The 22,632-nt window shown below is 54.3% G+C and overlaps 11 protein-coding genes across 11 annotated transcripts; 3 read left to right on the forward strand and 8 right to left on the reverse strand.

The window, feature by feature from the left end:
• Positions 1-585: 585 nt before the first annotated feature.
• Positions 586-1,369, forward strand: BBBOND_0210850 (hypothetical protein; the record flags this gene model as incomplete). Its single annotated transcript, XM_012912667.1, has 4 exons — positions 586-628; positions 658-789; positions 868-1,077; positions 1,170-1,369. The coding sequence occupies 4 exons, from the start codon at positions 586-588 to the stop codon at positions 1,367-1,369; spliced, it is 585 nt and encodes a 194-aa protein (XP_012768121.1).
• Positions 1,370-1,795: 426 nt separating this feature from the next.
• On the reverse strand, positions 1,796-3,480 carry BBBOND_0210860 (TUBULIN protein,putative; the record flags this gene model as incomplete). Its single annotated transcript, XM_012912668.1, has 3 exons — positions 1,796-2,929; positions 3,138-3,264; positions 3,419-3,480. 3 exons carry the CDS (start codon positions 3,478-3,480, stop codon positions 1,796-1,798), a joined length of 1,323 nt encoding a protein of 440 aa, XP_012768122.1.
• Positions 3,481-5,037: 1,557 nt separating this feature from the next.
• BBBOND_0210870 (hypothetical protein, conserved) lies at positions 5,038-8,136 on the forward strand (the record flags this gene model as incomplete). Its single annotated transcript, XM_012912669.1, has 1 exon — positions 5,038-8,136. One exon carries the CDS (start codon positions 5,038-5,040, stop codon positions 8,134-8,136), a length of 3,099 nt encoding a protein of 1,032 aa, XP_012768123.1.
• A 26-nt stretch (positions 8,137-8,162) lies between these two features.
• Positions 8,163-9,093, reverse strand: BBBOND_0210875 (hypothetical protein, conserved; the record flags this gene model as incomplete). The annotated part of the gene is made up of 3 exons (XM_012912670.1): positions 8,163-8,554; positions 8,592-8,850; positions 8,890-9,093. The coding sequence occupies 3 exons, from the start codon at positions 9,091-9,093 to the stop codon at positions 8,163-8,165; spliced, it is 855 nt and encodes a 284-aa protein (XP_012768124.1).
• A 6-nt stretch (positions 9,094-9,099) lies between these two features.
• BBBOND_0210880 (bromodomain containing protein, putative) lies at positions 9,100-14,835 on the reverse strand (the record flags this gene model as incomplete). Its single annotated transcript, XM_012912671.1, has 1 exon — positions 9,100-14,835. The coding sequence occupies one exon, from the start codon at positions 14,833-14,835 to the stop codon at positions 9,100-9,102; it is 5,736 nt and encodes a 1,911-aa protein (XP_012768125.1).
• Positions 14,836-15,299: 464 nt separating this feature from the next.
• On the reverse strand, positions 15,300-16,307 carry BBBOND_0210890 (Probable rRNA maturation factor; the record flags this gene model as incomplete). The annotated part of the gene is made up of 5 exons (XM_012912672.1): positions 15,300-15,414; positions 15,453-15,545; positions 15,590-15,683; positions 15,740-15,945; positions 15,985-16,307. The coding sequence occupies 5 exons, from the start codon at positions 16,305-16,307 to the stop codon at positions 15,300-15,302; spliced, it is 831 nt and encodes a 276-aa protein (XP_012768126.1).
• Positions 16,308-16,638: 331 nt separating this feature from the next.
• On the reverse strand, positions 16,639-17,804 carry BBBOND_0210895 (hypothetical protein, conserved; the record flags this gene model as incomplete). Its single annotated transcript, XM_012912673.1, has 5 exons — positions 16,639-16,966; positions 17,006-17,072; positions 17,284-17,322; positions 17,361-17,522; positions 17,675-17,804. The coding sequence occupies 5 exons, from the start codon at positions 17,802-17,804 to the stop codon at positions 16,639-16,641; spliced, it is 726 nt and encodes a 241-aa protein (XP_012768127.1).
• A 97-nt stretch (positions 17,805-17,901) lies between these two features.
• Positions 17,902-19,175, reverse strand: BBBOND_0210900 (RNA-binding domain NOB1 protein,putative; the record flags this gene model as incomplete). The annotated part of the gene is made up of 4 exons (XM_012912674.1): positions 17,902-18,042; positions 18,081-18,188; positions 18,226-18,415; positions 18,451-19,175. 4 exons carry the CDS (start codon positions 19,173-19,175, stop codon positions 17,902-17,904), a joined length of 1,164 nt encoding a protein of 387 aa, XP_012768128.1.
• A 361-nt stretch (positions 19,176-19,536) lies between these two features.
• BBBOND_0210910 (Bet3 transport protein, putative) lies at positions 19,537-20,360 on the forward strand (the record flags this gene model as incomplete). The annotated part of the gene is made up of 6 exons (XM_012912675.1): positions 19,537-19,605; positions 19,664-19,761; positions 19,828-19,927; positions 19,968-20,150; positions 20,188-20,271; positions 20,331-20,360. The coding sequence occupies 6 exons, from the start codon at positions 19,537-19,539 to the stop codon at positions 20,358-20,360; spliced, it is 564 nt and encodes a 187-aa protein (XP_012768129.1).
• A 94-nt stretch (positions 20,361-20,454) lies between these two features.
• BBBOND_0210920 (membrane protein, putative) lies at positions 20,455-21,471 on the reverse strand (the record flags this gene model as incomplete). Its single annotated transcript, XM_012912676.1, has 2 exons — positions 20,455-21,312; positions 21,412-21,471. The coding sequence occupies 2 exons, from the start codon at positions 21,469-21,471 to the stop codon at positions 20,455-20,457; spliced, it is 918 nt and encodes a 305-aa protein (XP_012768130.1).
• A 530-nt stretch (positions 21,472-22,001) lies between these two features.
• BBBOND_0210930 (hypothetical protein) lies at positions 22,002-22,376 on the reverse strand (the record flags this gene model as incomplete). Its single annotated transcript, XM_012912677.1, has 2 exons — positions 22,002-22,193; positions 22,230-22,376. 2 exons carry the CDS (start codon positions 22,374-22,376, stop codon positions 22,002-22,004), a joined length of 339 nt encoding a protein of 112 aa, XP_012768131.1.
• Positions 22,377-22,632: the final 256 nt, after the last annotated feature.

Consider the following 22,632-nt stretch of genomic DNA (forward strand, 5'->3'; position numbering starts at 1 on the left):
TGTTTTAAAAACAATAAGTCAAACTAATAGTTGAGCTTTATAAAGTCGATTTTGAAGGTGTAGTAGTTGGAGAATGTAGCTTCACAAATGCTGGTGAACTCAGAGTGCTGCGGGGAAAATTGCATTGTTGCCTAGGAAATCGAGTGCACATTGCCAGACGAAGTAACATGATGTATTTATTCTTAGTCACTAATCTCATGGCGCCATAATTACAAAATTAGATGCAATACATCTCCCGTTATTTAAGTCATGCAAATGCTACCTTATACACCCCGCGCCCAGCTTGGAATATTAAGTCACGGAAGCTACGATTTCGGATGTTCATTAAATCATAACATGACATTAACTATTGTGTCACGCCAATAACTAATGTGTATCAGATTCGTAGCAGTGTGTTGCAAGTTCATGTTCACCAGGTGTGCCATGCATCTACAACATCGGATTCCTTAAACAATTCCATTTGCTCTGCAGTGTACGGTACCAAACACAAGGGGAACACACTTTGTCATGTATCGCATATGCGATAAATAAAGTGTAGAATCACCAGCATGGCATCAACTCCCTCTAACGGAGAGTATGTGCAGCATGATAAGAGTGGGACAATTACAAAGGTTTGGTGTGGCAATAGGTTTGTTACTGTCAACGAGCTTTGCTCAGGATGTAAAAAGTTGGCAGGTGCCGTGGGAGATAACTGCTGCCCCGTGGGATGCAGACGATGCAAAAAAATATGTGAAAACAGAGTACCTGGTATAAATGGAGAGCATGACATAAACGTGAAGTGCACATGTCGTAATTGTGAGTGTGGGTGTTGTTACGAACTTTGTAACTGCTGTGAGTGGTGTCCTCGTAGCTTTTGTAAAGGTGCAGGAACTTGTAAAGGGTTTGTCCTCAACAAACCTGGAGAACAACCATGTCCCACAGACAAATGTCGAGGCCACGGTCTCATCGATAAGCGGGGTAACATACGCAAGCACGACGATGGTAAATGCCATGGCCACGAGCCAGAAACTGTATATAAATGCTACTTCGGAGAAGAGCGCGACGAATTCGGCAATTGCACCATGAAGTGCAAAGATTGTGGCACAACTTGTTTTCAGGGTTTATATTACCGAGTCGGTTATGCAGTTGTTCCCATTATGCAGTTGTTCCCATGTTGCTAGTTCTTGTAGGCCTCTTCATTTTCTGGGCCATGTTTCCTGAGAAATTTCACGCGATGATGGGTAAAATACGTGCGACATTTGCTAACTCAAGTGAGAGTTCTAGAGCAACCACGAAAAGTCTTGTTGGTAAAAGGATTCCCGAAGAGATAAACAATGAAAAATACCCTGCTCTCCGTCCAAGGGCATACGCTGGCTTGTCGTCAGCGTAGTGTTTTAATGTCGCAGTAACAATTGTAATCGCAATGAAGTGGCGCCCATAATTATTAAATGTTCTCACTTCCAGACTGTTGGTAATACTCTGCAAAATGAGTTCTAGTATTCTGGTTGAGAATCGAAGAGTAATCTTCGACCATCTCACAGTATCACCCACAATACGCTCACTGCTTCACGTGGTCCACATAGCTGGCAACTCAGTGCGTAATGTAGCTATAATGCATCTTTTTTTATTATAGATGCGCCTTGTTAAGTCAACAAAAATCATCTACACCGCCCGAACCAATCCAGCTGATCGCCCGGTAGCAACGGTGCATGATGAATGGAAGCGCCAGTTGTATGAAGATTCTAAACTAATCGTCTGCTCTATTCGAAAGTGTACCATATGTGGGCACAAAAGACAGTTAAATTACATCGGTAGTTCAGTTATTGATAGCCTCCTCGTAGTCCTTCTCGAGGGCGGCAACGTCCTCGCGGGCCTCTTCGAACTCACCCTCCTCCATTCCCTCTCCGAGGTACCAGTGCACGAAGGCCTTCTTGGCGTACATGACGTCAAATTTGGAGTCCATGCGAATGAAAACTTCGGAGATTGAGGTGGAGTTGGAGATCATGCAGACGGCGCGGCTAACCTTGGCGAGGTCATCACCGGGAACGACACATGGCGGCTGGTAGTTGATGCCGAACTTGAAACCGGTGGGTGACCAGTCGACAAAGCGCACGGCCTTCTTGCTCTTAACGTGTCCAATGGCAGAGTTGACGTCCTTGGGTACAACGTCACCGCGGTACATAAGGCAACAGGCCATGTAGTGGCCGAGACGGGGGTCGCATTCCGCCATCATCGAAGCGGTGTCGAAAGCTGAGTTGGTGATTTCAGCCACCGACATGAACTCGTGTTTGGCCTTGCGGGAGCTGATGATGGGGGCGTAAGACGAGAGCATGAAGTGGATCCTGGGGTATGGCACCAAGTTGGTCTGGAACTCGTTCATGTCAACGTTCAGAGCGCCGTCGAAACGCAGAGAAGTTGTCAAGGAGGAGATAACCTGGGCAATGATGCGGTTGAGGTTCTTGTAGATGGGACGGCCAATGTCGAGGTTCTTCTTGCAGATGGAGTAGATGGCCTCGTTGTCGAGGACAACGGCGACGTCAGTGTTCTCCAGCAAGGAGTGAGTGGACAAGACTGAGTTGTAGGGCTCAACAACCGCGGTAGACACCTGGGGAGATGGCCATATGCAGAAGTTCAGCTTGGTCTTGCGCTCGTATTCGGCTCCGACGTTCTCCAACAGCAGGCTGCCGGTACCCGAACCCGTACCACCGCCGACGGCCGAGAAGAAGAGGAAACCTTGGATGCTGTCACAAGCGTCACTCAACTTGCGAATGCGGTCCATAGCGGGGTTCATGATTTCGCTGCCAGTGGTGTACCTTCCGCGGGCGAAGTTGTTGGCTGCATCTTCTTTGCCGGACATCAACTGCTCAGGGTGGAACAGGCCACTGTAGGCGCCCCTGCGCACTTCGTCCACAACCGAGGGCTCAAGGTCGACAAATAAGCACCTAGGTACCTGCGCCCGTGTTAAAACCAATCAAGAAATGCAATCGAACACATTTCGCCAAAGCGCAAAACCATTAATATAATCATCACATTCAATTCACAACACTCCAAAAATCAACATATGACTGCAGCATATCGAACTATGTTCTACCACACCAACATTGCGGCATGAAAGATAACTTCGCCATCCCATACGTAGTCACATCATGACAACCTACATGTTTGCCGGAAGCGGTCTCTGCGAAAAAGGCGTGGAAAGCCTTGTCTTCGTCACCGGATCCGCTGGCTTCCTTATTTTCCGTGGTTCCATCAGGTGCTATTCCATGCTCGATGCAAAATAACTCCCTGAGAAAGCATTATATCCCGCGAATCGTTGACAGTTAATGTATTAATAATGCCATTCCTACTTCACAAGACAGCAATCTGGGCGTTAAATAGCTCGCCAATAAGATTCTACTCACAAAACACTTCGATTGTACCGATATGGAAGTGTACTTACCAGACTGCGTTTCCGACTTGGACACCGGCTTGGCCGACGTGAACAGCAATAACCTCTCTCATTGTCAATGATTTCAAACGTAATTGAAATGCACCCTAAGTGATTGTTTGACTTTGAAGTCCTGAAGATTGCGCAAGTGATAGGTATAGGTTATAACCCCGCTATATTTATAGTATGGCATGGAGACCTTACGACGTGTCTCCGTCGCGACAACTTGGCGTTGCAGATCCGGCAAGACAGAACAGAGACCTCGGGTACCCGTGTACTTCATGGGGGAGGTATTAAGACGGAAATATACGTCGTTTGATACCGGTAACGAGTCTTTTTTGATTCACAGTGCGCCATGGCGTCTCCGAACAATGGGAGACTTCCATGGGCCGTAGCATTTTTCAACGACATCAGACAGCAAAGATCGTGTTAAATCAACCTGATGTGTAAAAGTATACCCATAGATACCGGCAGACAGCCTGCTAAAGCCCTTTATTAGCGGATCAATGCATTGCCGCCGAGTATATCGCCGATGTAACACACGACACAAGAATCACTTCTACAAATTCGACAAAACGTTCAAAACATAAAAATACATATAATGTAAAGAAGAGCCTTAACGCTTAGCGGGCAGCTTAACAACAACCGCGAGAGCTACCGCCACGAGACATGGGCGCGCCGCGCGGCAATTCTTACGCCGTCCGCAGCTCGCAAATATTAGTCGAACAGTGCACGTGAATAACGTTTGCGATTGCCATTTAGCAATATCACGGAAAATTTAGGCTCATCCCGGCTCATGCTGCCCAAGTTGCTGCGTCATCTGAGCGCAAAAAAATATCGACACGTCTGTCGTACTGTGCATGTTCGCTGCTATTCGAATAGATAAAGTCTACTAATCAGATAGCAGCAAAGCGGCACCCGGGTACCGATGCCATCGCCATATCACACACCCATATCGCGATTCAGACACGCAGGTAGCCGTGACCTGGAGCCGCAGCGCAAGGATGCAATTATGTACGGTTCGGCTTGGTGCCGTATGCGCGCTTGTCTCGCTGAAGGAGGCACCGTATGCGGCTCCTCAGCACTGCTCGAAAATTGCAGAAACGTCGTAGAACTGCAGATTGCGCAGTTGCCAACTGCATGGCTAATATATTTTTACAAAAACCGCGTAGAGTTTTGTACTATTCGCCTTAGATCTGCCCCTTTCTCACCCGTGTGGTGACGTGGTGTTCGTCCATGACCGATCGCAGATCTCCATCGTGAACGCCTCTGCACAAGACATTACTCCACGCAGCTTTTTTCGCTGGCCTGAAAAGCGTTCAGTTGTCGAGTCTCGAACTCGACGTGCCGAGAGTATACCTCAAGCTCGTTTGGGCGGCACACCCGCGCACTTCGTGGCGGACAACTGACGCTGATTCTGTCGGCCTTCTACAGCGATCGCACGTGCATTACTAGCCCGTGTATGTTTTGTCTCTTTCTCCGATACGAGATAGATCGGGCGTTCGCAGGAATCCATGTCGCCTCTTGCATGAGGTCTGCTACGGGGAGGTCCGAGGGTTGCGGGCGGAGGCCCTGTCTCCGGGTGCTGGCAATGTGAGACCGTTTTCGGTCCACACGGGAGTTCCTTAGCCATGCTACGGTCGGCCTACAGTCCACGTGCCAAGGAGACGCGCGACAGCTCCAAACCCGTACACGAGATGGCGTCGCAGGGTCTGAAGACCGTGCATCTGACTAAGCCAGGCTGTGAAATGCGCCCGTTAGCCAGCATCCACGGGGATGAGATTGGCATTCGTGACAAGGAGAAGGAGTCTGGGTACATGGGCTCGAGCATGAGCACTTCGCCCGGCTCTTTTCAGATGCAGACGACGCCGACGTTGGACGTCCACTCGCCGGCTTCGAGCACTGAGAACTGTTGTCACTACACTTGCTGGGATGGATTTACGGACTCCCTTGAGACTCACCGGTTCAGCGCCGAGTGCATGCACGGCTGTTCTCCGCCATGTGAAGCGCCCAATGGTTTCATCAAGGGCGGCAAATCGTTTATGTCGGCAGAAACAGTGTTTACGTGCGACAAAGGGTCCTGCGATGGTTTTGGGAAGGTGGATAAAGGCCTCTCGCCGCGTGTTGTTGGTGGGGTGGAAACAACGGAGCCGTCGGATGCGATTTCAAGTGACATATCGCCGACTTGCTACGACAGTTGTTCCGATTGTACAGTGTCTAAGCTGGCCACAGGTCGTGTTCGGAGTCCGTGCAACGGGGACTCAAGTTCCGCGTCCGGCTCGCCCACTGGCGCCGGGGAGTACGGCTACACGAGCTCCGTGAAGAGTGTCGACTCTCACCTTGCTGAGGTAGAGGTGGACGGGAAAAGTGTTGTGGAAAATGAAGATCGCAGCGTGCAGCGCAATGTTTGCCGTAAACCTTTTAGGCATGTGTCCCATCTCACGCCCGAAAATTGGGGTGAAACGGAAGACAATGCAATAAGTCCATGTATCGAGCTGCAACGGTTGCCGTTGACAATGCAGAACGGTTACGAGTTGCGTGGAGGGCATCTTGTGTCCTGGTCGAGCGTGCCTAAAACTGGCAGCGACGCCGAAAGTAATGTAGAGTGGAGCGCCACGGAGATGCGCCATTTACTAGAGACGGTGGCATCGGCGATGGTGTCCACTGAGTATGTATTAAATAGCCTGGTGGAGCGGATCACACCCACTAGAACCTGCCGGGCAAACAAACTGTACCTCTTCAACGTGCTCAAGAGGTTCATCAAGTACTGCCTGGGCGACGACGCTCATGTGTACATCGCGGGATCCACGGCGAACGATATCGACATCGACTACTGCAACTTGCTTTCCGTTCCGTTTTACAGCGACCTCGATATCGACGTAATTTCGTCGCGTTACGGATCCAATGCGATGACCATCCTTAGGCAAATTTTCCACAACCTGTGCGAGTCTCAGGCCGTGCTGAAAGGCGCGGGCATGGTTTCGAACTGGACCATCGGACGGTCCGCCTTCAAGCTGGTGGACTCGGCGCGGGTGCCAATTATCATTATTAGAACGAAGAACGGGATGCTCTGCGACGTTTCGGTAAACGCAGCCAACTCACTCAAGCACAACAAGCTGTTCCACGAATACATCGAGAAGTACCCGATAATGCGTAGTCTGATGCGGCTCATCAAGCATTGGCTTAAATTCAGGGGCATCCCTGCCACCAAGGAGGGCGGGTTCCCGACCATCCTGTGGATGTTCCTCTTCTGCAACGCCTTCGACACCGGGGATACGTATACTATCGGCAGCGCGACGCATGCGCGCAACGTTTCCGCCATGTGCGAAATGCTGCTGTCGAGGGAGATCCTGCGTGGTGACATCGCCTCCGTGCCGCTGACCCACATCTCCCTGCTTGCCGCGCTCGAGAAAACGTTCAGGACGCTCGCCGAGGGCAACAACCTCATCGAAATGGTGAACGCCGCCACGGCCTACGGGCGGGTGCAGGATGCTGTTAACAGGACCAAGCCGACCCGGTGGAGCATGGGCGAGATCGGGCGGAAGCTTGTGGAACTTATCGACGTGGAGCCTCACGTGCCTTTCGCCACGTGGCTGGTGTATTATTACGAGATCTGCAGAACCGAGGAGAGTCTTTCGAAGTACATGGAATGTATCGAGACGCTGGTATCGCTGTCCATCTGCCTCCGCGTGTACGAGGCCCTTGGCAACCCGGATAACATCAACGCGATGCTCGAGATCAGGGCGCTGATCGTCCAGGTGAAGCACGTTTTTGGCTATAACCTATTTTACCTGCTGCACGAGAGCAGGCCGGTGGTGGAGAACGTCCAGAGGTACGTGCAGCGCACGGCGCACATGCTGCGCATCAAGCCGGACACCCCAGACATGATGGAATGTACTCGCATGCTTATAAATCACGTTTCCGAGCAGCTATCGACCATCGTCACTGGCGTATTCTACGAGTCGTACGACAAGGTTTACTCTATTCCTGCCTCCATCGAGCCGCCGAGCCCGCTGATGCCCAAGGCGCAGCGCGACACCCACGACTCGTCGTGCAGCACTCCGTACATGGACGGCGGCATCTGGAGCGACACTGGATGGCTCATTGTGGCGTTGGAGGGCAAGCTGCACATCGTCAAGGCCTTCAAGGTGTGCGTCAAGTGGGACAGCTGGTGGTCGACGTACTTCGTCAGTCGCCGCGACTCCAAGGCCGTGTTCCACGGCTTCACGTACCGTCAGGTGAGCGTTGCAGGCCGTGGCGACCGTAAACCCGACAGCGAGCTGCCCAGGGTGCTCATCCGCCAGGGCGCGCTGGAGCTCTTCCACCCGTGCGACATCGTGTCACGGCTGTACGTCGTCAAGGTGATGAAGGGCGAGCAGAGCATCAGCTCTCACTACTACAGCCTCGACATGTTCACCGGCACGAGGACGTTGTACGTCCTGCCGGGTTTCGAAGTAGCCCGCTTCGAGCAGCTGTGCCGCGTGTCCGCCAGGCTGCTTGCGAGCGCGGGCCCCGACGCCTTCCGCACGATTCCGCGTCCCGACAAGTGCCGCCACTGCGGCGCGATCACGGTGCCGGGTCGCTTCGTGCCCAACGAGCTGAAGACATCGCAACGCAAACGCAAGAACCTGCGCCACCTGCTCATCTGCCCCAGGTACAACGAGTACTACCGCCATATGCAGGCGAGCCTGTGGCGCGTGGAGCGCAGCATCCGCCGGCAACCTATCTAGCATGTGACTCGGTAAAATTAATGCTGTCACAGTAGACGCTTGTGCGACACTATCTTCTTGACGTATGTCACGCATATCGCGGAGCAGACGGTCACCACCATGAACTGCACGAGCGAGTAGAGCAGCAGTCTGAACTGCGTGTCGCGGGAGGCGCGCATCTGCCGGTGGTTGTGCAGCCAGAGGTACTTGAACTGCGCGTAAATCGAGTCGACGTTGTTCTTCAGCTGGTCGAGGCGCGACTGCGTGTTCTTGATGTGCTTGGACTCCAGCACCGAGTGCTCGTCGCTTCCGGCCGAGATTGTGACTCCCACCGCGGTCAGCCAGTGCGGGTTGTGGAACTCGAACTCGTAGACGCCGGTCACCTTCGCCTCGAACGAGTATATTCCGTCGGGCGCCTCCTTCGTGTACATGACGTCCCCTGCGAACGGTGAGTGCGCTGCGCCGCCTAAACACACCTGAGGGCGACTTGATGGTCACCCGCACCTTGAGCTCCTCCATCTTCGAGAGGGTGTAGAACATCCCGCGGAGCAGCGTGCCCGTGTTGCGCACGTTCTCGTAGAAGATCTCGATGGCCTTCGGCGCGATGTCCATAGACAGCATCGCGGATGGGTGGAAGTTCTCCATTTTCTCGTGCCACTCCTCGTAGAAGGAGTCGGCGAAATCGTCGTCGTCGTCGTCATCGTCCATCTCGTAGTCCGAACGGTCGAGTGAGTCCTCGGGCCCGGTATGCTGCACATGTGATTAGACGGCTGCGGAGCTGCGTGGTACCTCGTCGAAAGGCTCGTCATGGGCAATTGGCTCCTCGAAATGCGGCGGCGGGAGCTTGGTAGGCACCGGCTTCTCGGGGACCGGCTGGCCGACCTCAGGCGCGGCGGCCTCCTGGCACGAGCCGAGCGCCGCAAGGAGCAGCCACAGGAGGCCCGCCTGCAGCGGTAGGTTTACACACACGTGTCTCATAGCTAATTAGATTATTTCCACCTGAGGTGTCGCGGTAGGCGGGGCGTCGGCCTGCGGCGCGGGCGCGGCAACGATGCGGTTCGCCCGATGCTCGCGCGCCCACTCCTCAATTACGCTAGGAGACACCACGTGGCTCGTCAGCTGCTGAATGCGCAGCAGCAGCTCGTCGACGAGGGTCTCGCTCATCTTGCGCAGCCAGGCGTTGGGGGATGTCTCGGAGTTGAACTGCTTGCAGTTCAGCTCGATTAGAGCGAGGTCGTCGAGCACCTGCACGAGGTCCGCGTAGCAGCGCGTCTTGCACTTGGACTTCAACAGCGTCAGCCACATCGGATGCTTGATTATCTTGTAGTAGTTGGGCGCGACGCTCTCCGGGATCCTGCTGGTGAACGGCTTGAAGCGCGGCTCCTTCTCCACTATGCGGATCGCCTTCGAGACGAGCTTCATCACCTGTTCCATCTGGCTGCTGAGCGCCGTGACGGGCACGCTGCCGACCTCGATGTTGGGGCGCATCTGCTTCCTCCTCGCGTTGACCAGCGAACCCTCGTCTACGGAATCCATGCCGTCGTCGGAATCGTCGACCGACGCCTGGTAGGTCAGGCGCCGCTTCTGCCGCAGTTCCTGGTTGCGCTTAAGCCACTCCGTGGTGTCACATTCCAACGCAGCCACGCTGGCGGTGATTTCTGCGTCACTAGAGTCGCTGTAGCGCGACTGCTTGCGCGCGCCCACGGACCCTCCGACGCGCCCTCCCATGTATTCACCGCTCCTACCCCTTTCGCCCTTGAACATGGGGCACTTGGGGTTAGAAGAGATGTGCCCGACGTTGCCGCATACCCTGCATATGCGCTTGCTGGCGGCGGCAGCCGCAGCGGCGTCAGGCGTGCTGCAGGTTTTGCGCGTCGACCCACACCGCATACGCCAGCGTAGCAGCTTGCGAACGTTCTCCTCACCGTATACAAACACGGCCCTTTCGTTGCCGAAGGGTTCGGTGTGCGTTCGGCGGCTTTGCCGCAGCCACATGATACCTGGTACAGCCTTCAGCTTGTTGACTTCTGCCATGCGCTCCTCTTCGCTCAGCGGGCCGGCGCTCTGAGCCTCGCGCAGTTGGCGTAGAATGTCAAGCTCACGGCGCTCGAGGTCGTCGTCCTTGTCGGACACCTCGTCGAACGCCTCCATCAGAGCATCAGCTATGCCGTCGGTGGCGGGCTCGGGCTCATTATCGCGCGGGGTCTCTCCGTCGTCCACTACGGGTTCGTCCGACGCCAGCGCAGTCCTCTGGCGCACCAGTATTTCGTTGAGCTTCTTCTGGTACTCCTCGGGTGGGATACGCCAGCGGTGGTCACCCTCGGCGGAGCCCTGCCCGCCAAAGCCGTCGCGGTACTGCCGAACGAGCGCCACCTGGTCCCAACGTGGCAGCGTCTTTATCACCGCCTCAGCCACACCGTAGCAGCGCAACCGCTTGGCAAGTTCTAGCATAGACAGTTTGCGCAGATCTTCACCCGCGTATGTGGGATCCACGTTAACGTGCGCCTGACGTTTCAGGAGGTTGATGCCCTCTCCCCTGCCACCGCTGGGGTCACCGATACCGTACAAGGAAAACTGTGAGGCTCCCCGGTTATTCAACACCTGCTTGACATCACGCGAGATGTTCCACGGGGTCAAATCCAGCATGTCCTTTATGAAGCGTATCTTGGGCGCCAAGGTCCTCTCCTCCAGGTGTCCGTACAACGAAACGTGAAGGCCGAACTCGAATTGCCCCAATTCATTCTCCTGCTTCTCTCCCGTGATGCCGTGCGCCTCCAGACGCTTGGCGTAGCTGTTCTTGAGATCGCGCAAACGCCGGTCCATTGACTGCATCCGCTGCTGATACTGCCGCTCCTCGTCCTGCACCTTTGCCAACACCGCGGCGATATTATCCGGGTTCTTCAGGTGAAGGATGCCCACGGTGGCCAACCGTGTTCTGCCGGCACGAACGCTTTCCAAAGCACAAACCGTTTCTGGCTTGATCGTGGAGTGGATCATCCGCTCGAGCGCCTGGGCGCGTAAACTGAAGATGGGCGTGCTCTCAACCTGTTTGAGGATATGAGCGATCTCCTTCTCAGTCAGCAGCGACCCGAACTTCCTGCGTGCCTCCTTCCGGAGGTGCTTCACATCCAAAATAGCACCCGCCATGACAGATTTGAGCACCCACGCCTTCAAGAGGTCATTAGTAGCCTCCATAAAGCCCTTCGAGGACGGCGGATGCATGTCCACTTTGGGCTCACACTGACCAACCGTGTACACGGCGACGCCGCTCTGCCAGGTCAGGGGCCGCAGGTGGATGACCACCTCGCTGTTCGACCGCGAACGTGTCAGCAAGAAGTCGGTGGTGGTGATGTTCAGCTTATTGTGCCACTCCGAAGCCGGACGTGGGTGTACGAATATGGGCGCCTTGTACAACGTGCTTTCTAGCATAGCCTGCCCGTCTCCCGGCGCCACCATATGCTTCACTCCGAACATTTCGATGCCGTCACTACCCTGGCACAGTGTACCCAGCGGCCCCAGGAACGCCACATCCTTATGATCGTCGTCCTCCTTGTAGTTCACGTAGTTGTCGACACGCGAGGCCATCCCGCAGTTGGGCAGGAGCAGCGGCGTCTGCTCGACGTACTCCAGCAACGCGATCTTGCAATCGTCGTTGAGACGCAGGTCATTCGAGTGCAGGAAGTAGTTGGAAGGGTGGCTCCTTACGTCGTCAGACCCGCCCGATTCCTCCGTGTAGCTGGCAGCCAGGTTGCTGCGCAGCAAGGGCCGCACGGGCCACGACGACCACTCGATGCTGTAGTTGCCACGCTGCACGCGCGTATGCTCCGAGAACAACCCAGCGCGAAAGTCCGGTTTGTGGAAGCGCACGTTGTGGTACTTGGCCACCTTGCCGCCCAAGGGCAATATTCCAGTTAGGTTCTTCGCAATACGCGTGTGCAGCAGCTCGCGAAGGTTTGAGCCCGCGCTGTCCTTTCCGGATTCGTGCGGGTTCGCCTTCTCGTAGTAGTCGTCGAACGACTGGTTCAGCATGTTCAGGTAGTCCCTGTGCCGGAATTGCTCCGCAACCTCGCAGAACTCCACGACCGCATCGTAGGCACGGCTCTGCTCCACGTTCGACGACACGTTCTCGATGTCGCGCAGGCTCTTACCCATGTTGACGAGCGCAAGCCTCGTCTCTTTGTTCAGGGTTTGCAGGCGCCGCCGCCATGTACGGCGGAGCTCGTTCTCCTTGCTCAGCAATGCCGCATCATCTTTCGATGTCTCTTCGTCAGCTGCGGCAGGCGTCTCCTCCTCTTCCTCCTTGGTAGCGACTTCCTCTGGTGCATCCTGATGTACCGATTCCGCATCATTAGGAGTTATGTCCTCCTCATCCGGCACTGCCGTGTATATGACATTGGGCGCGTTCAGGTTGTAGATGGACGAATGCACCAAAGTTTGTACCTCGGGGGAGTCGTAGGAGAGCAGCAGCTTCATGTGCGCCTGACCCACTCGGTATAAAAGCTCGCCCTTCTGCTCCGGATATTGCTCTGCAGCGTTCGTGTTGACGCTGCGGCCAAGGACCTGGCACAGGTCCTCCACGCGCCTATCCTGGAACACCTTCCACAGGTGCTCGAATTCCACCAGATCCGCTAGCAGCAAAGGCCCGTTCAGCCTACTCTTGAACCCCCTCCATTCGTGTATTATGTCACCAGGGTTCATCAACTTGCATATTTTCGCACGGTAGTGGCTCAACGTTCCGGGTACCTCCGCGAACAGGTCGGAGTCGTCCGTGTAAGAGACATCCACAGCGGCGCTGGTATCGGGCACGCCTGACGCTTTGAGCGGGTACGTAGGGGGTGCAGGTGGCGGCGCAACGCCATCGTCAGCCGCATCGAACTCGAATTCGTCGTCGAGATCCATATCTCCAAGCGCTCCCAGGCTACTTTTGGAGGCTTCGGACATACCATCCAGCAGCTCATTATCCAACTCGTCAAAAGAGCCGAGACGCACGTCAGCGTGTGACTGTCCAACACCGGGTTCGGCAGTACGTGGTACGGGTGTTTCAACTGGGGCACTAACCTCCGCATCCTCAAAGTCGAGATCGAAGCTCGCGTTAGAACCGCGTTCAAAGTCGGACAAATCCAGCTCCAAGTCGTTGTTACCAGCGTTTGGTTCAGACACTGCTCCATCGCCAGTAGCGCCCATGCCGGCTACATCGGCCGCCGCTGGATCAACCGCTTGGGGAGTGGCCGCACTCTCATCCACCTGCTGCTGCAGTCGTTCTTGCTGCTCAGGCGACGAAACACGATTAGCAGACTTTTTCGGCGTCTCAGCCGCCGGTATCCAGTCCGCATGCGGTGTGACGGATCTAACCCCCGGCAGTGTGACGCCGCTTGGGTCGTCCCCGTGTGAGAGGTCGTTATCGTCGTCATCCCATACACGGAAGCTCGCCCTTCCCTTCCTCACCGGCAACCTCAACTCGTCCATGAACATGTAGGGGTAGCAGTTGGATTCCATTCCATCAAGTCGCTTGAGCGCATCGCGTATGGTTAGCAGCTCACCGTCCTGCGCAGCGGTCTCGAAAAGCCGCATGCTACGCATGTCCTCCTCCGTCAGGGCGTCGGCACTTCGGTAACGATTGTGCTGCCAACACATATCCATGCTGCCGTATTGGCGCGTTGGTACGGCCTTCACCTGAATTTCTGCAGGCTCAGCGTCGTGCGGGGCGACCTCGACGACGGGCTTCACCTCTTGGGATAGTTCAGATCCGCGCCGGCTGGGAGTCATTGCGGCTTCAACATCCAACTTCATTTGCGCGCGGCCTTTGTGCAGCTTTCTGCGCCAGGCTTTCAGCTGGCACGTCTCGCGGATCTGCACTGACGTCAGGATGGACTTCATGCTATCCAGCTCCGAGGCCTTCTTCTGCAGCGACGTCTTCTGCGGCGGCGCCAACTTGCTCAGGCTCTGAAGTGCCGTTTTCTCGTCCATCATGGGCATCATTGGCATCATCATGTTCATCGGCGGTAGCCTCTTCCCGCTGGGGTCCTTCGCGAAGTCAGGGAGCCCCTCCATCATCATGGGCGGGAAAAACATCATCGGCATCGCCGACCCATCGCTCGCCTTCATCCCGCTGGTTCCGGGCGCGTAGGGCATAGCCGGCATGAGGCTCCCATCGATCGAGTTGGTCGTGTTCTGCATCATTCCCATCGACATCATGCCGTCCATCATCCAGCCACCGAACGGCGGCATCTTTGGGCCGCCAATCGTCGAATTCTTATCCCCCTGCCCCTCGAACCCTGGCATCCCCGGCATCGGTACCGGCGGAAACGGGAAGAACCCCGGCATGCCGGGCATTCCCATCATGCCCGGTGGCATCTGGTCGGGCAGCAACGGCTCCGGCATGGCGGAGTCCCCCGGTGGCCCGCCCGTTGCTGCTTTCGCCGACGGCGGCGCTTTAGGAGTGTCGGCAGCGGGCGCGTCCGATTTCGGCCCAGCGTCTCCGGCCATGGGTGGCAGGCACATGGGAAAGGGCTTGTTTTCAGGGCCTGGACCTGCGCTTTGCTCGGTATCTGGAAGACGCATAGCCTCGCCATTTGACTCCGATGAGGATACACCGTCGCCCATCGGCATTGGTGCAGCAGCGGCACCTCCAGGCTGGTTGAAGGGCGCGTTCTGCCCGGCATCCCGCTCCGAATCCGCCGGAGGGAGCCTCGTAGGTGTTATCTTCCCGTTGCCCTCCATCTCTACGACACCAAACCTTCACAACGCGCTGGAAGATCACGACACGGTCACCTCGCCGCGCAGGGCGCTAGACATTCCATTGCCAGCGGCCGGAAGACTGGAATTTGAGGAACTTCATAACACTCCTAAAAGGTACACAACACCCGTGAATGCTCTGCTAAGGTGGTGGTTGCCGATGTGCGATGTACTTCGTTGCAAGGCGCGTAGCTTCACCACGCTCCCGATTCCTCGAAAAGGCTCGAAGAACTGCCTTATAGCGACGGATCTGATTGTATGGGCCCGTAGCCGTGCGTCACGACATTGAAATTTTCTGCGCCCGGTATGTGGATTGTCGACGGCACTATAGGCGCGTTCCGGCAGGAAAACTACACACTGGATCACTCGCAATTTATATTACACTACTATTCGCAATTGCTGGCAATTTGTAATCTATACCTCGGCTAACAGCGCTATGTATAGGGGAATCAGCGCGTGAGTTGGTCGGCGCTCCGCGACCGGTAGAACGTGACAAATGCATCTATCAAAGCGTCTTCCTCGGCCAGCATCTCCTCGTAGTCCGAATCGGCCACGTGATCGTACCTGGAGACAGGGTGTATGCGGACGAAGTTGGCGCGTACCCTAGCAGGTGCAGGAACCCATGAGCCAGCAGATAGCACAACCGCTCGTTCAGATCGGAAATCGCCTGCATACGCACGGCCACACCGCGATGCCTGTACAAACACTTTTGTATCGCGACATCAATGGATGAACCCACTTTAGATCGTTGAAGTCACCAGGTTGCCCTCGCGTTGGCATGCTGCCTTCCAGGGGGCTCCCCTGGCGCTCTGTCATCTGCGCGAGCACATACGCTGCAAGGAAGGTTTAGATTACAATCGCCACGGCGCCAGAAGCAGCCTTCACCTACATGGGCAGAGCAATATCTCGCCGAGGTGGCGGGACTCCGCCACCTGCTGCGGCGAGCGGTTGAGGTGGTATTGCTTCCGGGTGTGCTGCGAATTCGCTGCGTTCGAGATGATATCGGTAGGGCAGTTCTTGCCGAAGGCGCGCATGTTAGCTTCGGTCATGTCATCCGCATCTAAAATAAGGACGTCAACGCTGAAGTCCGGAAAGCTGGGCACAGTTTTAACGTAGTGGCGGCGTGTAACTCACCCTAGCTTTGACCGATATAGCTCGCACGCATCGTGTATAAGCCGCTCGTCAACACCATGGTCGCTCTGGCTGTTGACAACGGTTATGTCGTTAGGCGGCGCTGCTGCCGTTGACTCCCCGGCGGCGCACAGAGAGGAAGAACGCGGTTGACGACAACACCGCTGTATAGAAGGATGAGAAGCGTGGATATAAGCATGATTATACGGAAGAAGGCTGCGGATTCTGCCGCCGAAGCCGGCGACCGGCTGCGAGCAGCGGAGGCAGGCCCAGTATCCGAGCCAGAGGACCCGCAACGCCAAAATTATATACACATCGAAATGCATTAAATCGTATATTGGTTCAGAGCTCAACGCGAGCAAAGTGTGGGCACCAGCGGGCCACTTGGCACCAGGCAGACATGCCTGCTGGGACCGCGCCGAGCAGACAGATCGGCTGCACACCCAAAAGACAATGCGATAGTGCGTCGGAGCCACAACTTAGTCGTTCCAACTATTTGCCTCGACAGCATCCAAATCGGATATGGCTACATCGGCATATATGGTAGACTGCGTTTAACTTACATGATACCATGATCGCGGAGTAACACAGTGCCACAATAGAGGCAATCACCAGTGACACCAGCCTGAACCCGTTTTCACTTCCAATGCGCAACACTTACATCTGATTCGTCTCCTGTGAAGGTAGAATCACGCCCGTCAAGCGCTTGGTCACGAATGAAGTGCAACGGTCGATTGCAATCGAGACCTTCTCCCTCTCCATCATGTCGCGGCATATCGCCGAGATGGACGACACCGCCCTGGCGTTAATGGCGGGTTCAACTCCCTTTCCCCAGCTTATCACAACGGTGTTGTGGCTCACTACAAACAGGAGCAGCACGCCGTCGTCACACTTATCGTGACTCAAACGCCAACGCTCCAGCAACTCCTTGGCCAAAGTGTGCATATCCTCCTCTGGCAACCAATTGATGATGGCAACTCCCAAACTAAGCATATTTGAGCGGTAAATCTTGTTCTAGACCCACCGGACTGGAACCTCTCCTAACCCCTCGCAATGGTGCGAGGAGCTGTCTCGCTGGAGACTCAAGACCTCTGAGCACAGTTTAGCCAACCTCACTAATAGTGGAAAACACAGATTTCACAGAGAGCTCAGGCCGACCACTTAACAACGGGCGAGCATTGGCCCAGTTTGGACGCCCGAATGAATACGACTTCTAGTAGCCGTACGAGTACGCCATAATTATGCGCACAAACGTACGCGCATGTAAGGGCACATAAATTGACTGCACAGTCAACAACTCACCGTCTATGCGGTCGGCCTCAACCTCGCTCAAGATACGATCTGAAAATGGTTAGGAATCCAGGAATCCAACTACCCACCGGGGTCACAGATGTAAGACTCCCTGACGCCCGGACGGTTGCACTCCTTGGGGTTAACCAAAGGGTCCGGGTAGTTCTCGAGCGTGGTTGCGTTCTTAACCAGCGGCTCCGAGTAGTCCCAGAGGTTAGGCGGCTCCTCTTCCGGCAACATCTCCTCCACGTCTGAACGGCTTTGGAACCTCAAGCAGCATGCTCAACGGTTAAATCGCGATATCAGTGACACATAGACGATCTACACCGCACAGAGTCCGCCATTTCAGCGGAGGACAGAGGCAAATGGAATCCATAGGCGCGTACGCGAAACGAACACACACCTGGCAGAGCGCCCAGCTCCAACATGTAAGCAGGGGCGACCTTCCGCGGCAAAGCGTCCGCCACGAACCATGCTAGCACAATTAAGGTGAAGATATCACGCCGCAAGCTCAGCCACGCCGGCGCCGACATCGCGGAGCGCATGGCGAGTGACGTTGCCGGAGCCTGCGGCGTGGTGTGTAGATGCAGCGCTAAGAGCGATTAGGATTAGCCACCGGAGTCGTGCGAACTACTCCTTCATTGCGCGTTTGTGCTTCATCATCCAGTGGTTGGAGTTAGGGTTGCCGCGCCCCAAACCGACGGGGACCCGCGCCAGCGCCGGCAGCTGCTTCTCAGGGCCACCCAGAGCAGCCCCGATTGTACATTCGTCCTGAGCCGTATTATGCGCTAAGCACGCGTATCACATACCGCGTTGAAGTGGGATACGTCGTCGTTGCCGCTCTTGCGGTTCATGATGCGCAGCTGGTTGCGATATCGTGGCATCATCAGCTGGTCCTCGGCGACGATGTACATTTGCTGCAAGCTCATTGAACCCTAAACCTATAAAACGCACTTTGCTCTTCCCGGTGACGGGTTTGGGTTGCGTGTAGATGGTTCCGCGCGTGTTTATCCACTTGCGGGTGTCCTTCACCGTCACCTGTCCCGTCTGCCCGTCCACCACCAGCGGCACGCGGTCGACCGTGGCGTTACCGCAGTTGCTGCAAAACTGCCGCAAAGTGTTCGGGAACACCTCCAAACACGCCCTGTGAAACCTTATTTTGCCGTGATGGCGACCTACCGGCACAAATGCCCCCAGCTGCGCACGCTCTTGGCGGCGAACCCGTCCAGCGTCACCACGTTCAAACCCATGTGGAGCAGCACGTTCTGCATCGCAAAATCCGTCGTCATGCAAGCCACCTTCTGGTGCGATTCCGGCGCCGCGGCGCTGATGTTGTAGCTGTGCACGTTTTCAGGCGTGATCCAGCAGTCGAAGCCGACGCCCGACTCCGACCCGCCTTTCTTGGGCTTGTTGCGGCCACCACGCTTCTTCCCCGCTTCATTTTTCTCGGCTTTAGAGCCAGTCTTGGTGAGTGAAAGCGGCAGCGGCTCGGACCGCAAGCGCGAAGTGTCCCCGCTCTCCACCTGCAGTCGCAGCGTTAGAGCGATGCAGCCGATGTCGTTCGCCGACAGGAACGGCAGGTCACCAGTGAGAGCGGCGAATTTCTTCACCTTTGCGATGTCTTCCTCCACGGGGTCGCGCTCAGTCACCTTGAACACTGTTCGGATATGGGTGCCCACTGGATTCTTGTCCTTGAAACGTTCGATTTCCTTCATGACGCCGCGGGTCACGAACAATTCGTCTCCGCTGCGGTCTAGGTAGGTAGAACGGTTGTACGCGCCAGTATCCACCACCAACTTGCGACGAGGCGCCTCCGTATCCGCGCTGGCAGGCGCGGCGGGTTCCGGCGGCGACACTGCCTCCAGGGCACCTGAGGCCCCCGCGGAATCGGTTGGCTCCTCCATAGACAGCGTTCAAAATATAACACGATACTGCTACTGCGTTATTGACTCCTCTATGCACATCTCCGTGCGATATATGCCACCGGGTACTCGGCCTACGACGAAGCGATGCGGTATGCCCTAATGTCCACAACGCATCGCAGTGTAGTTCAGCGTCCAACTGAGATGATTGGACGAGAACTTAATAATTGCTAATAAAGCAAAATGTTATGGAAAAGCCTTTTGTTTAACTGAAGGGGCACAACATTAACCTTAAGAGCTACTTCGCTCGGGAGAAGGCGCTCGAGCGCCCGCGAGGGGCGGGCGGCAAACACACCAAAATATTCGACGATTTCGAATAGATTGGGTCTTTGTAAAAGTAAAGATGCAGCGAGACAAAGTGGAGGCGCTGACCAAGCTGGGCGCTAACGCCTTTGCGAAGATGGAGAAGATCGTAAGTGGATTCCAACCTTAAAATCTACACCCTAAACTTGAGCTTACACATTGCGCAGAACTCCGAGCTGCTGTCGTTGACGTACGGTTCTATCGTCTGCCAGCTGGTCAAAGATGTCGAGTTCACGGACGGAGTCAACACGCAGCTCATATCCATGTAGGTGTGACGGCCGCGCGTACACGCCTATAACAACGAACTTCGACATCACACATCGCGTTTCAGGGGCAGAAACATCGGGTTCAGACTGGTAGACGAGGTTCTGGCCAAGCTGGGATGCACGCCGTGCACTGACTTCAGGACCACCGTTGAGGTCATCGCGAAGGTATTGCGAAACGGCCAGTTACGGGCAGTGACATTTGCAGGTTGGACTTAAGATGTTCCTGGGCATCACTGGCGACGTCATTGTCGTTGACGAGGCAAAGAATCACTACCACATTGCCTTTCAAGAGAACCCCCTGGACCAGTTCGTCGAGCTTCCGGAAAATCTGTCCGGGCTGGCCTACTCTAACATCATATGCGGGGTCATAATCGGCGCACTTGAGCAGGTGAGGTTACGAAGTAATGCAACTATAGCTTGTACAGCTGCAAATTAACGTCAAGTGCGAGTTTGTAAAGGACATGCTTAAGGGCCACGATGTCTATGAGATCTCCATCAAGCTACAGGAGGTGAGCCACGCTTAGTATACAACACATGCCTGCAGAAAGAAGGACATGACCGTGAATAGGAAATAATGAAACAATCGCATACTGATTAATTGATGTGTACTCATGTGATGATGCTTGTAGCAGTGAACTTTGCCCCCGGACTAATTCACATTCATTCCCATGTTTTGATGCGTTTTGGTTATTTTATTCGGGTTTCTGACCATCTTTCACTTCAGAAGATTCGCTTGTATTGTTGCTGTCTTTACTGTCGTCAGGCTTTGAATCTTTGCCTTCATCCTTATTTTCTTCGGGCTTTGAATCTTTGTTTTCATCCTTACTCTCATCTGGCTTTGAATCGTTGCTTTCATTTTTATTTTCTTCGGGTTTGGCATCCTTACTCTCATCTGGTTTCGAATCTTTGTTTTCATCCTTATTTTCTTCTGGCTTTGAATCTTTGCTTTCATCCTTACTCTCATCTAGTTTCACATCCTTACTCTCATCAGGTTTGGCATCCTTATTTTCTTCTGGCTTTGAATCGTTGCTTTCATCCTTATTTTCTTCGGGCTTGGCATCCTTACTCTCATCTGGATTTGAATCTTTGCTTTCATCCTTATTTTCTTCGGGCTTTGAATCTTTGCTTTCATCCTTACTCTCATCAGGTTTGGCATCCCCAGTTTTATCGTCAGTTGCGTCCTTTTCTTTGCTAGAGTCGTCATCCTTATCAGATGACTTGCGGGAACGTCTGGACCTGCGCCGCCTGCGGCTTCGTCTATAATCCTCGTCATCGCTTTCGGAACCTGAGTCATCCGAATCGTCGTACGAACCCGAACGCCTGCGTCGCGAGCGTCTGGAGGAGTCTTTGTTTGTATCCTCTTCTTGTGGAGGTGGGGGAGGGGGAGGTGGCGGTGGTGGTGGAGCGGGACTACCTCCACCTATTATAGATCCTACGGCATTAACGATGGGGTTGAAAATGGCTTTGGCAGCGCCGAGAATGAGTCCTAGGAAGAGTTTGCGAGGCTGGGCTCCCTCAGTTACAGTAGGCGGAACATCCAGCGTGTTGCCCTAACACGAAATGTGTTATATAGTTGCGATCCCCACCTGTAGATTGCGAAATGCTCGTGTCGTTACGCCATGATGTATTTGGTGGATTGAGCACGTTACCAGGAGGTGGTGAGACCATACGCTTAAAATAAGTGCTGCCAGAATCTCCCAGCAATACATGGTTTTCTCAATGCAAGGCACTTCTCATACCAGCAATGGTAAAATGGTCATCAAATTATGACAACAAATACAATTCCCTAATGTACATGGCCAACTTCAAATGGCGGCAATAAAAGAGTAAGCATAATAATGAGTAAAGCGGATTCACCACATCAAATAAACTCAACCGATGCGCGCCGAGATCATGTTGTAGGCGAAAGATTTATTAGATCCTTTGACGCATATATGAAAATGAAACGAAAATGTTTCACTGGGTTCCGAAATTTTTCACGTCTGGATCTTCGCCTCAGCGATGAAAATTTGAGGCATACCGATGATGGGGTTAAAGTTGGTAAACCCCGGATTCATGAGTGCTGGATTCACGTGTTCTAATAGTGTCAACCACTAGAAGGCAGAGAAACTGAATTTACAACAAGAAGCTTTGGTGTTGGGTCACCGATCAGCATAACAAAGAACACTAATTAAAGGGGTGTTATTAGCGTAATTAGTGTCGTATTCTGTTATACCACTGAAATGTGGTAATGCTATGCCTATGAATCGCTTTCCGAGCCAGAGCTGCCCGCTGATGATGTTGAACCGCCTGTTTTTTTCTTGGCCAATACTTTGCGAATCCGCTTAAGCGGGCTATCCTTGGGTGCACTGACGTGGTCATCAATCTTCAAGTTATCTAGCACGTCTCCATACTTCACGCGGTGTATAAGCCGCTTGCAGGCGTCGAAGCACTGTGAAATAGTCACAACGAACAAGAATCAACATACCCGCGAAATGCCCGCACCATCATCCGCTACCAAGGTGGAAGTAGGGCACATGTCAGTGCAAAGCGCCATTTCAGTCGTGTACGCGGCGCCAGCGACTCGCATAAGGGCGATGGAGACGGCCCCCGCTAACGCAAGCACCCCCTTCATCGAAATACGTCTTTGATAGAACGGTTTTTCCTGGTTAAAACTGCGCGTAAACTACGCATTTATCTAACACGAAACAATCGAAATGGATAATGTAGTATGTTAAACTGTCAACGCTAACTTTTCTGCCCATTGGAGGAAAGGATCAGGATCACGATGTGATCCGGGGTATTTTCCCCGCCTAGAAAAAATCATGCACTGCGTGTATATAGACCACCCAAGTGCGACCCAAGGTGGCAATTGTTCATAGAAAGGTTTG

Source organism: Babesia bigemina, assembly GCF_000981445.1.
Source record: "Babesia bigemina genome assembly Bbig001, chromosome : II".
Classification (NCBI taxonomy): Eukaryota; Apicomplexa; class Aconoidasida; order Piroplasmida; family Babesiidae; genus Babesia; species Babesia bigemina.